Source organism: Montipora capricornis, chromosome 2, assembly GCF_036669925.1.
Source record: "Montipora capricornis isolate CH-2021 chromosome 2, ASM3666992v2, whole genome shotgun sequence".
In the NCBI taxonomy this organism is placed as follows: domain Eukaryota; kingdom Metazoa; phylum Cnidaria; class Anthozoa; order Scleractinia; family Acroporidae; genus Montipora; species Montipora capricornis.
The window spans coordinates 5,705,161-5,718,517 of record NC_090884.1 but is presented as its reverse complement, the minus strand read 5'-3'; the positions used below and the strand labels follow the sequence as shown (position 1 = coordinate 5,718,517).

General features: G+C 38.7%; 2 protein-coding genes and 1 long non-coding RNA gene across 12 annotated transcripts in view; 2 read left to right on the top strand and 1 right to left on the bottom strand.

Annotated features, from left to right (window-relative positions):
• LOC138038610 (uncharacterized) overlaps positions 1-3,706 on the top strand; it is an 11,373-nt gene extending 7,667 nt beyond the window's left edge. The window contains exons 5-7 of the mRNA XM_068884592.1: positions 1,017-1,271; positions 2,334-2,519; positions 3,151-3,706. Of these exons, the coding sequence (XP_068740693.1) occupies positions 1,017-1,271; positions 2,334-2,519; positions 3,151-3,597 (888 nt within the window). The 3' untranslated portion in view covers positions 3,598-3,706. The remainder of the gene's footprint in view (positions 1-1,016; positions 1,272-2,333; positions 2,520-3,150) is intronic.
• Positions 2,571-13,167, bottom strand: LOC138038612 (uncharacterized). Of its 3 annotated transcripts, XR_011130270.1 has the most exons (3): positions 12,355-13,167; positions 4,116-4,329; positions 2,571-2,766 (listed from the first exon to the last, which is right to left on the bottom strand). It is a non-coding gene; the product is annotated as an uncharacterized lncRNA (long non-coding RNA). The 3 variants fall into 3 exon arrangements; XR_011130269.1 differs by lacking the exon at positions 2,571-2,766 and having other exon boundaries at positions 3,935-4,329; XR_011130268.1 differs by lacking the exons at positions 2,571-2,766; positions 4,116-4,329 and adding an exon at positions 9,329-11,397.
• LOC138038609 (sodium/calcium exchanger 2-like) overlaps positions 10,724-13,357 on the top strand; it is a 49,123-nt gene continuing 46,489 nt past the window's right edge. For all 8 annotated transcript variants that reach the window (XR_011130267.1, XR_011130266.1, XR_011130265.1 and 5 more), the window contains exon 1: positions 10,724-11,443. Coding sequence is in view for 5 of the 8 variants with exons in the window: in XM_068884590.1 (XP_068740691.1) it covers positions 10,724-11,443 (720 nt within the window). In the remaining 3 variants the exon portion in view is untranslated. The remainder of the gene's footprint in view (positions 11,444-13,357) is intronic.

Here is a 13,357-nt window from a genome sequence, read left to right as displayed (position 1 = left end):
CAAATATTGTTATAAAACATTTGTTGGATCAACAATGTTAGAACGTGTAGACCTGAATATTTGATGACGTTTGTTCGACATTTTGTATTGAAGAATGTTTTGATTTCGATGAAACATTTTCTCCGACATACAATTTGTGGAGTATTGGTGATGATCTGATCTCCTATCTGCAGTGCTTTAGTTCGTTTATCTGAGACAATGCTTCTTGGATTAATAGTAAGACATTGGAACTTATCTGTGTTAGCGAGTATATAAAGTTCTTCCTGTTTCCAACAAATTTATATGCGTATCCAACATTGTTAGAAGCGTTCTTATAACAATGTTGGGACGTGTTCTTGTAAAAATGTTACAGCGTGTAGCCGAGGCTTAATAATGGTAATTTCTTTTTTGGGAAATAAGTATTTGTTACTATAAGACAACCAAGTCAACCAATTCGCGTTTGGGCTCAACTTGAAAAAGAGGCGCAGATAACGAAATTGCCATTCCTTTTTAGCATAAGCAACTACTTCGTAGGCCACGCTTTCCACTTTGTTGCACCTTAAGCCCGCGAGAGGGCTCTCCATAACTCCTGAGTGAGAGATACGGCCATGAAAACTCGTTCTCTCTTCTCTTTTCGCGTGCGAATTAGCGCGCGACATGTCGCAAAGTAGGGAACGTTCTTATAAGCGAAAGCACCTTCTTAATACATACTATACAATACATACTTAATTGACCGCTCCCCTTAGGGGCTTTTCAGGGCCAATGAAACACAACGAAACAACAGAACAGAACAACAACAACAACAACAACAACTGTTAAGAATCCCAACTGGCCGGAGGCAAACCAGTTGGCTATTTACAAGTGCAGCTGGGAAGTTGAACCAGAGACTACCAGGATCAAATTCAACAAGTGGTTAGAGCGGGTCTTGAACCCGGGATCTCCGGATCTCAAGGCAAGCGCCCTAACCACTGGGCCACACTTCGAACCTTCTTCGCAGATTAGTGGGAAAAAAACTAAAACCAGTTCCCTGGTTGCAGGTAATGAGCATGCTTGATCCGAAAACAACACAGATGTTTTACTTCACTGGAATGAAACAGACAACTCCAAACTGCCCAATAGAACTAGTTCCAAACTTCAACCCATCCGCTGGAGTCGCAAGTTATCGCAATAGCGACGCAGTCTGTAGCAAAAACGCCAAATACTTTATACCTTTCTTTTTGGAAAGGCCTGGACCTCGATACATGCAGTGGAGTGTGAATGCTCACGAGGCAAGGCCTGGTCACCACACTCAGGTGAGAAGCTTTCAATATTGATTAATGTTAGGAATATCGATAGACACCCGTTTCAGCGGAACGGCTTCGAGAATGTTGTAGTTCACCGTCCGTGGTGTAATCATTCAAAAATAACGTATTTGAGAATCTTCTATAGAGCGGTTTTCAATTGAGTGTCGAAAGTAATTAGCGAATTGCTTTGGTTTTTCATTACTTCAATCAACCAATCAGAAGTGAAACCAAAACCAATCGTGGCTCGCGCGTGCACATTTTCCCGCGCTTTGTGTCGGCTACGTGTAATTACTTCGAGTTTTGATTAGTTTACTGGATTGTTTCCGTCCTTTTTGATTGGCCAAAGCAATTACTTTGGTTTTGGTTTTACGACACTCGATTGAAACTCGCTCTAATCTCTCTTGATAACTATTTGTATCGTTCTCTTGGGGATGGAAAAGAAGAAGGTTTTGGGGATGTAGAATTCAGTTTCGATTCCCGGTGATTTGGAAAGATAAATGAGAAGAGACTTCCTGAGTGACTGGTGATCACTTTCAAAAACAAGTTATTATGCGTTATTATTCAGTAACATGTAGTTTGAAGAAGTTACCACTAGTTTTTCCAGGTTTTGCTGAACAGGAGATATAAAACCTTGGCGACGGTTCACGACCTAAAAGATTTCTTTACAGTTTTTGTAGCAATATAGAGTGAATCAGACACTTAGGGCGTTTTCCATTTACCAAGAAATTTCGGAAATTCCGGTTGGGATGTAAATGGAACACAAGTTTTTGGTTCGTTCCACTGGAAAATTTCCGGAATAAACGGAACTTCTGAAAAGGTAGTCCTGTTTTCCCGTTGGAAACTTTCCGATGGAAATGTGTGTTCCATTTACAACTTTTGAAAGGTCTTACCACTTCCAGGCTATTCACGGCCACATTTTTAAATTTTGGCGGGTAAAATCGCAATCACTGGGCGGCGAACGGACCTGATTTAAATGGAACACGTTTTTCACCCGATGGAAATTTCCACCGAAATTGTGTAAATGGAAAACGCCTTCGTTTTCATGAAAGACTTTCTCGACTTTTTAATCAGGTTCAAGGTGTGACAGAGCACTTCCAAGACTCTTGCGGGGGACTTTTCGGCTGGCTGTCAACGGTGACGTCATACACGGCGTTTACAGAAGGCTGGGCCCTATACGCAGAAAACCCTCTTGTTGCTTATGATACAAACACTTACACTGGAAAACCGCTGTACAAATATGGCATGTTGAAATCTCAGGTAATAATCACCAGCGTCTCTATACTATGCTATACTATATGATATTCATTAATGTACACTTTTACAGAGCCAATTAGAATGCAGGAAGGCCTCTGCTTATTCGTTAATTTTCAGCGGAACTTCACCAACGATTACGCAGGCTGCTGTGAATCCTATGGCAAGCAATTTTTTTTGGAGCAAGCCATTGAGTGTCCAGTTCGTCTTTTGCATTTTCTTGTGGTACGCACTCTCGATCAAAGGCTCATGTCTACAGAGAAAAATATTAGCGACTCGTGAATATTGCATGGTAAATCACGAGAACAATTTTTTTTCTAATTACAATCGGCCCTGAACAATTCTTCCCTATAACTTCACCTCAGTTATTAGACTTGATGTTTTCGTGTTGAAAAAGAAAAACTAGCTGAATAAATATAAAGAGCATAATTATGAAACTCAACGAACGCAAACTGGAGACAGTATAGCACATGAAATCAACACACTGGTCGGCCGGCTACTGGTTTGACCAAGTTCCAGAGTATAGTTGCGAAAAGAAAAATACAGAAATTGTAATAAGTTCTTAAGATCGATGTAAATTTGCAAATAAAGAGCACTTTTAGCAATATACAACTTCATAGTTTTTTTCCGTTCACAGCTTTGGCGTGCTCTCCGAATGATCGTTGACACTGGTCTCCACTACAAGCACCTTACACGCCAACAAGCGCTCGCCATGTTTAAAAAGTACCTATGGGATGACAGCGATGTGATTCGAAAAGAGATCACAAGGTACCAGAGTGTGCCAGGACAGGCCACTGCCTACATGATTGGTCAGTTACATATAATAAAACTCCGAAAGTACGCAGAGAAGAAGCTAGGAGATGCCTTTAACTTGAAAGAGTTTCATCTACAAGTGCTTCGTCATGGGTCGTCGCCGATGAACTTTTTAGAGGAAAGCATCATCGAGTATGTAGACTGCATACTCGAAAAGAATAAGCCTGGCTGCGATCAAGTACTAAATCCCACAACTTACGGACAGGACGACACTAACAACAGCGATGAAACAGGATCTAAGAGTCTTCTGGAAACAGAACTTTATTTTTAAAGCCTTGTCCTTGGTATTGGGGGATCTTTGTTTACCATTTTTTGGCCTCATGAGGCTGTCGTTTTCTAATCAGTCATCCAAGAATAAAGTACTGAATATTGAAAGTTCATTCCATCATTTCCATCTAAAAATTTTACTCTGTCTAACGCCAGACGATTTTCATGGTCAATGAGGCCCCCTTTATTGCTGAATCATCATGGATTAACAACATCTATAGGTCCACTCGAACACTGTCCCCACCAATATGTGTTGAGTGCTAATTTATTGAGTTCTAATTTTTCATAATAAGATTCTCGTTAAAGGACATAAACCAGAAAATAACTTCAATAAAACTTAACATCCCTTCTCCACAGTATATTTCCCCTTAGAAAATGCATTCAATAGTTTTCTCAGTTGTTCCCTATTTAAGGTAATTTAACATTGAGGATATTTGGCACTTGCCAACTGTGTCATCGATTCCGGCCCTAACAAATTACAACATTAATATTTATAACTTAGCGTGACTCAGTTCGTCTTACTCTCATTGGGGAGACTTCCGCAGTCATTGATTCTGTTCTATTCCATGAAGTAGCTTTCTCGGGAACGAAAGAGCTCCGTTAATAAGAGTGTGGCTATATTTGAAGATAAACTTCAGCGAATCGGCTGGGCTGTGACATCACTGTGCCTTTTGAATTCGTCAAATCAAGCGCATTCACGGACTCAGTAAACCAACCTGTCAAAACCAAGGTGCACCTGCAATTTCGAAATATAATTACCATTATTTTCAGTTGTGTTCTCTGCTGCCTTGCAGAGATAGACAGATCAGCGCAGGTAATTCTCTGCAGTCTCACTCCTTCAGAAAAATAGTTTCGACAAATATTGCCAAGTGCCGCTAATTTGTGGCGATTTTAGAATCGTACAGCCCCTTTTTTGAATGCAGCTTCAACGGAAAAGACAATCTATATTACGGTAAGTAGTTGCTTGACGTAGTAAGTGTTGAAATCTTATCTTTTATCTCCAGGAGAAGATACAAATTCGCTTTAGGATTTGTATCCGATCAGTTTCATTTTAGTTCGCTGCAAACAAATCCGACAATTAAATTGGGCTCTCTATTTAAAGACTTCGGAGCAATGACCAAGAACATCATCACCATCAGAACATTAATTTATTTTCTTTTACGACTTGTCGTCTTTCAAAACAAAAACATAAAAAATTGAAATTTAAAAAAAATGTATCTGCAAATGCGGGCAGAGATTCCGTACAGCTTCTGTGGGCTACCATAATGCATGCTATCTTTATTTTTTTCAGTTACTTTTTAAAAAGTTTTTTTCCAATTCGTATTTCGCCATTAGGTTTATTTAAACCTCGAATAACGTTCTGATTTCCATTGCAAAGCTAGAAATTGAAAAATACCGGAGGAAAAATTCTCGCTGTCCTTTGTGTTTCCGTAATTTGGTCAAAACATCTGCAAGACATGGTTACTTGCTTTAACAACAGCGTATGCGGTACCGCAAGAATATAAAACGTTAAGATTTCAAAAACATTAATAATGAAACAACGGACTTCATATTACGAGAAAGTTGTAATTGTTCTTTGAATTATACAAAGGTATGATGTATTCAAACAGCTCTTATAATCTCAAAATACTTTGGATATTTACTTTAATACAACTTTCCTTAACTGTTAAGGAAATGCATGATTTAAACACCACAATCTTTTTTAGGGCGCGTTCGATTGTCCGTATTCCGGAATAGGAATACATGGAACAGAAGTTAGAAATCCTTCGTTTTTGCGGAGATTCATATTGATATTGTGAAACATCTGCTAAAATGCTATTTTAAACATAGCTTTATTGTCCTTGTTGCTGCAAAACGCCACACATAGTATTTTAAATCATCACTCCACGACGTATCCTTATTCCGGAATAGGGTCAATCGAACGCGCCCTCATGATGCGCCAATATCAAAAATTCCATAATACTCTTTGTTTGTCCTCCAAAATTTTGCATAAGCATTGTTTTTATTTTCTCTTGGCACTTACAATGGTCCCAAGAGAAACTAGAAACAATGCTTATGCCAAACCGATTTTGGAGGGACAAACAAAAAGTATTATAGACACTCTTATTCTTCGGCCATTTCAACTTGAGTAAAAGTAAAAAACAAACTGCTAACAGCCATTCGTCTGCCATTGCTGATCATATATGACCTAAACAGGCCACAGGATTAAATGGAATCTCTTTGACATTTTCGCCACTGGACAGTCTGATATACATTGTAAAATTAAGGAAACCTTGTTGATTCGCGATTTAAATCCAGCGCTTAATGAAAATGTTGGCAGTGAGAAACTTTTTCTCTACTAGCCACTTATATTTTTTCAAGCAAATTTAACTAGGTCTGCTTATTTTCATTTCTTTATTTTTTCATTGTCATTACTTTCCTTATTTGGTATTAGTCTTCGTGTATAAATTCAATTGTACTTTAGGTAACTGTTACTTCTGAGGATGTACAGTATGTTGGAGCATACGAAACGTCTAGTTCATAAAAAGTTCTACAACATGCGTTGTCTCGTTATGTTTATAACCGCAGTTTGTTTGTTATTTTTACTAAAGAGTATTATGGTATTTTTGATATTCCCCACTTTCTCATTCCCATAATGCAATGCGTTTTGGGGGGTTCTTTGCATAAAACAATACACGTCATTTACTTTTGCGACTGTATCATGCTTCAGTGAACTGGATATCCATTGTTTTAATGCCCCAAAGTAATGCCCTTAAGTAACCCCCCAAAATAAACTGTATTATGAGATTTGCGAAAATAGCGAATTGGCTAATTCCCCCGAGAAATAATACTCTTTTTAGCTATTCTTTGTTTTAAAATTTAGAGGTTTTTTTATGTGACGTCACGGCAGCCATGTTGGTGTACCCAAACAGTGAAAGGGCGGCCATGTTGGGTGTGGAAGACCTTAGACAGCAATGACCAGAACCAGGTTGCTGACCAGCGGTTTTCGTTAAAACAATGGTTTGCTGGGGGTGCTTAGTCTCGCGGGCTCAGAAAACCTGGTTGTCGTCATTGTTATTTAAGGTTTTCCTGTTGCTGTTGGTGTACCCAACCAAGTTATCCTCCGGGAATACTCTTTTTCTTTGGGCATCTCAGTTTTATCAAAAATAACACTCAAACAGCGGTGACAAACATCCGACATAAACGCCTCATTTGAAATTATCTTTTACTTGACGTTTCGTATGAAACTACAATTTTGTATTAACCGTCACTTCCGAAGCATTCGAAACGTCAAGTAAACGATAATTTCAAATGATGCGTTTATATCTGATGTTTGTGACCGCTGTTTCAGTTTTATTTCTGATAATCCTCCGGGAATTGAGCTCTATTAACATGCAAGTGTTTTCTTTTGTTTTGTTGGAGAAACAAGGTTACTGAAAACACTCTATAGATGGTTTTCACGTGACGTCATCGCCGCCATATTGGTGGACGAAAACAAAAGATCTCTCATTAGCGTCTTTTGTTCGTCCACCATAAGTCATAAGTTTCTCTGTTGTTATTTGTGCCTCTGTAGAGATTGGTTTGAAAACGTCCTATAAGCCACTTGGGATAATACCATAATACTTTTTGCTTGTCCCCCCAAATTTTACATAATCATTGTTTTTGTTTTCTATTGGGACCATTGTAAGTCCCAAGAGAAAATGGAAACAATGCTTATGCAAAATTTGGGGGGACAAACAAGGAGCATTATGGTATTTCCTGAAGTGGCCTTTTAGACACTTTTACCTCGGCCCCTGCCCTTGTTATATTCCGAAGATTAAAGAAGATCCTCATTTTTCATCATGGATAGACTTCGAGTGTTGGCCTATGCCGGCAGAAAAAAGTCTTGTTTTATAGCAATCGAAATATGTCCAGATCACCGTTCTTTGCTATGACCGCAGACAACATTAGTAATCACACGATGTCGAGTGCAATTTGGGATAAATGAGCACGAGTATTTTTTTTTAAGGGCGAGCTGAATAGACCTTATTCACGATGGCCGCCATGTTGGATTTGCTATCATCATGCAAATCAGCTACACAGGGGGGCAAACAACACAAGTTCGAGAGGTTATAATGAACATCTTAGCCACACAGATGATTTGTTTCACGTTCATTAAATGTTTCTCACCTAAGTAGTAAAATAGAGCGATTACACAAGTTACTTCGATGTTTTTTTTTTGGTGAAAAATGAGGAGATAACGAAGTAGAATGTCAAAATGTCAAAGGCAATCAAAGATATAAAAATTATTATAAAAGGTACTTAATTCTATATTCTAAAATGTATTTCAAGCAATGTTATTTCAATATTTCGACGAGCCGATTTTCGACCGTGGGAGCCGATTTTCTCCCCAGCATAACACACGGCTAATTCCCGCGGCATATGACAATTTGAAAAAAAATATTGCCGCTATCGTGAATAAGGCCTATTGCACGAGCCCATAGGGCTGTAATTACTTATTAATAAGGCACATGCAAAAATTCGAGATAGGTTATCGCAAGAGAAGATGAGGTAAAAGAACGGATCCTCAAGCTCCATCGTAATTTAACTTAAAATCGAACGAAAACGAAAACGAAACTTAAAATCTATTTTAAGTTTCGGAAAGCGATTTTAAGTTCTCGTTCCCAATGCTGCTGATATTTAAAATTTCATTATGTCATTAGGTGCCTCTGCGTCGCTAAGATTACATTTAAAAAAAACTACTATTGGAAAAGGCTCTTACCTCATTTACCTCTTGGTTATCGAAAATTGCGTCATCCAGGGATCGCATTTGATTGGCTCTCTGTAACTTTCTTTGATCATTGACCAATCAGAAAGCTTGGTTTGTTACTTTATTATTATTTTTTATTAACTCTTTTTTGTGCTGTTTTACCTGAAAAATGCATTTCCTGCAACCAATCAGAGTAGAGGAATTTTTCATGCATATTTCAAAGTGGAAACAGTGCAATTAAGCCACGTCAAGTATTAAGATACTTCAGAATCAGGACCCCTTTGGGCTCCTGGATATTTAGCTTTCATTAAAAAAAAAACGAGGAATCCCAGAAGCAAAGGGCAGAGGAGGAAAACCAAGTCAGCGAAAGAACAAATAAACAAGCAAGCATAAAAAAAAAGAAGCAAATAAACAAACAGACAAACTGAAACTATAAACAAAACAAAATCATCCCACGCTGATTACTGCAAGTGTAAAATCTGAAGTCACTTCAGCAACAAATGCTGCTTTTTTGGGGAGCTGAAAAAAGTACAAGTGCCGGATCTTGGGAGATCTAACTAGAAAATAATATTTAGACTTAAAACAAAATAATTATGCAAGGCTGGTAGTAATGCTGTGAGGATATATATTTTTTGTTTGACCAATATTTCGTCAGGCACTTCTTCAGGGAGTTGAGAGAATGCTCCGTGAAACTACTACAGAGACCAATTTCTTTTTTCTTTCATCTCGATGATCTGTCATGATATCTATCTAAAACAAAGCCGGAATTGCATCTTGTATCCGGTGACATTGGGAAGCAACCATTTTTGCTTGACAAAACAAGCGAAAATTAGGTGACCTTACGAAGTATCGCATCTAAAGTGCAATTCTTAGTGTCGTGAACATCAATGAAAACCTCACTTAATTCCTTTTTCGAGGGAAATAAAAGAATTCTTTTAAAAAAACGCAATTAAAAAAAACGTCTGGTTTCTGATAATGACTCTCAAGCCGACAACAATTCGACCACTTTTCTCATAACATGTTTCCGTCAACTTTAATTAGAAAAAGTCATAGTTTTGTTAGGATTGTTCATCCGCACCGGAAATGAAAAACAGTGGCGTAAAATTGAATTTCCCGACGAGACGGGTACATAAGTAAACTAGACAAAGGCAGCCTCCAAAAGCCTGTCGAATTTCTAGTGAATACCGTCTATACATTTGCGAGGAAGTGTAATTGTGTGATTAATTCCAAAAAGCCGTAAAGGTTGTTTATGGATTATTAACATGGTTTAATTAATACCGTCTAGTTAACGAACAGCATAGGTACCATCTCGTCAAATATTAAACAGCGTGAAAATTAAGGCTGAATCGCTTTGTAATCTTCGATGCTAAATCTCGTTCAAAAAGAATTCAGTTAGTAATCTACGTTTTGGCTCGAAGTCTCAGTATTTCTGTTTACTTTACGGAAAAGCAGAAGTCCATGGATTATGGGCCTCTGGGAGAACTAAACAGAGAGAGTTCAGGGATGAATTAATGAATCTTAAAAGAGTTTCGTTAACAGCCGATTTGTACAATTAAACAAAAACAAACGAGGCGCGATCAATCGTGATCAAAGTAGGACATAATGAGTTAAGGCTGCGTGTGAAATTATCTTAAGTCATTATGTAAACTCTCGAGATGACAGGAAAAATCTCTTCGGTTTCCTTTTTCGAAAAAGACAACAAAGCTATTCAGTTTAATTGTGAAGGGAAAACTTTTTATAAGCAGGCTGTTTATGTGATCTGTGATAAAATGGTTATCATTCAAAGGGAACGAAAATCAACAAACGCAATTTGCATTTTAAAATACTGTACACAGACGGTCTTATTCAAAAGACCACTCGCTTATGAACAAATCCATCTTTTGATGAGGTGCAATGCCTTTGTTTGTCGTTGCCCAGGCAACGCTTCCTTGAGAATAAGCTGGTGGTGACGTCTTGAATAATCTTATCGAGTGATCATATTTGACACAGAAAAGGGAACTGCTATTGTCGTGACAATATTATCTCTGTCGTACTCTTTCAGTTGAAAGAAAAGTCTGCTGAGAAGTGAGATCTGTCCGCCGTTTGATCCAACTACCTGAACCACCCAAAGCCTGACATCCTCTGTGAGACTTCAGTCGAACTGATCGGCTCAGTCCCATCAAAGCCGCAGTGCGGCTCAAGATGCTATTGATAGGGTTTATTGTTTTACCATTACTATGTCCTGGAGTCGATTTGTAGGACAGGCCGGGACGGTGCTTCCCGATAAGTGGATGGATGGATGTTCACATCCCTTTTTGCAAAAAGATCCACGAACTCTCTACGTCAGTGACATGGTGTAATTGATTCTCCTTGGAAAGTACTGAGCGGTTTAAGAGGTCATTGACGTGCAGTTTTGCCAATTATGATGGTTTACCTCGCCAATTACTCCAGGGGATACGTCGTCGAATACGAGGCTCCATGCTTCAAAAGTTGGCTTCTTTTGCCAGCGCAGAACTTATGGCACGAAGGATTACGTGGAGTTTTATACGTAACTGCAATGGTTTATATATTCCTAGGTATAGCTATAATTGCGGACATTTTCATGAGCTGTATCGAAGTCATAACGAGCAAAAAGCGAAAAGTGACGCGGTTCGATCCTGACAGACAGGAACGAGTTGAGATCGAAGTCTTTGTATGGAACGAAACCGTGGCTAATTTAACATTGATGGCGTTAGGTTCATCAGCGCCGGAAATTCTATTGGCTGTGGTGGAGACTGCTCAAAATTTAGGCAACGAACCAGATGCCTCGCGAGAAGACAAAGATGGTCTTGGTAGTTTTACAATAATCGGATCTGCATCATTTAATCTTCTTCTTATTACTGCGATTTGTGTGGTTAGCGTACCAAGTGGGACGGTCAAGAAAATTCGGGAGTTTGGCGTTTTCATCGTAACGTCCGCATGGTCTCTCTTTGCGTACATCTGGCTGCTTGTCGTGCTAAAATGGAGCTCTCCCGACGAGATAGAGCTATGGGAAGCGTTTGTCACGCTTAGCTTCTTTCCTTTACTTGTTGTCACTTCCTGGTGTCAAGATAACGGCTGGTGGTGCAAAAGAGGACGAATCTTAAGCGTCGATGCGCCAGAGGTAAATGATAACGAATACAAAAGCAATATTTTCCTTAAATTAAAGAAAAAAAAACTGCAGTGTATATGTGATCCGAAACCGATCAAGACTTGATATCAGCAAATGGCCGAAAGTCCGATAATTTTAAAATATGTTAAAAAAATAAGTTGTTTGAATGGGCGGGTGGAATCTTCCAGCACTAGCCTCTTGACCATAAAAAAATCATTAGGCCTGCCGCCTTGTTGAAAGGTGATTGAGAGCGCTAATCCGCTGGATAGAGATTTATCATTGCGCTGTCCGCCTTTTGGACAACCGAAGCAGGGACAAGTTGATATTTTAAAGTACTTGAAGAGGTGTTCCGATCACAATTATTGAAAGCTAACTGCATACATTTCAAACTACAACTTCTATTTCTGACTTGATCAGTAATGATATCTCTGACCGTCTGCCGGAAACTTTTATAATTTTTGAAGTTTTCTTTAAATTTGAATAACTTTTCAGCTTTTAATTTCGCAACAAAACGCTTTTCAAATCGACTACTCCTACGTTTTGAAAAGCAAGTTAATGCTGTCAATCGGAACGATTTCAAATAGGATTTTAATACAACTGACCCCGATTTGAACTGATCGATTCATCATTTGTAGACACTTACACTGAATAAAATGTCGACAGCTTATATCTCTCTAAAACGTAAACAAAAATGCAAACAAAAAACAAACTGGTCGTTTTTATGATCATTAGTGGGAAAGCTTCAAAGCTCTTGCTATAGGAAATTGCTTCATTGCGTTTAAATCTCGCATTTAGAGTTAAGAGTGGCAGCGTCCTCAGATTACTTGCAAAAGTTACTCTACCATGGCAGTTGCTTTTGTAAACATTGTTCTCGATCATTTTTAAACTTCACTGGTCCTTTTTATCCAAGATATTTCGCATACCTTCTCCAAAAAGTATTTGGTCCGGCTCTCAGCTTCCATATTCAGTTCAGGATGTCACTTCACTTCCCTTCAACGAGACTCGGAATTAACGGCCCACTCGAGGCCAAAACACAACAGCGCAAAGTACCATCGATTTACTCGCACGCGTTTGAATAATGCCGAGATAAAATATCCCGCCAGTTACACAGGCTGGTTTTCCTTTTTGCAAACAATTCCGGCCTTGAATATAGCTTTAAGAGCCGAGACTCTGCCACATTCGTGGCAATTCCGTTTCCCGCAAGAGAGCTTGCTCGCAGGCTATCCGTTTCCATATAGGGCATAGCGCATTCCATTAAAAAGGGCCGGGTGAAATTCTACTGACCCGTATCAGACGTATCAGTTTCAATATTATGCACAAAAATTGCGAAGTCAAAACATAACTACGCGTTATTGTCTTCACAATGTGATTTAAGGATTTCCAATATTTGCTCTCATATCTGTGAAAAGATGTCCTAAAACCTTGCCAAACGTTTAATGTGGAGTGTTTCTTACTACTTTCTTTTAATGTGGAGTGTTTCTTACTACTTTCTTAATACTTTGGATAGTGCCGGATTCATCCAGTCGATAACTGAGTTATCCTGCAGCCACAGGTAGAATTAGAAGATCCCTCTCTAAAATAAATCTTGGCATTACTGGAAATTGCATAATCCCAAATCTGAGATGGGCTTAGGCTATACGTTTTCACTGCGCCATTAATTGAAGTCTTCTTGTATCACCATGTATATATAGAGACGCCCACAAGTTTAAGATAGATTAGGCACCTAAAGATCTTGAATTGACAAAATGACTTACGTTTCAAACCTTTGTACATTTGTGTACATTTGTTTTCCGTTCTCTGCAAATGACCAAATCTTATGTTGTGGGGAAAACGCGAGCACTAAACAGCGACGTCGACCATAACATTAATTTGTTGTGTCCATAGTACCTGTATCCAAACAAGATTTTGAAATAAAAGGACCGGCAG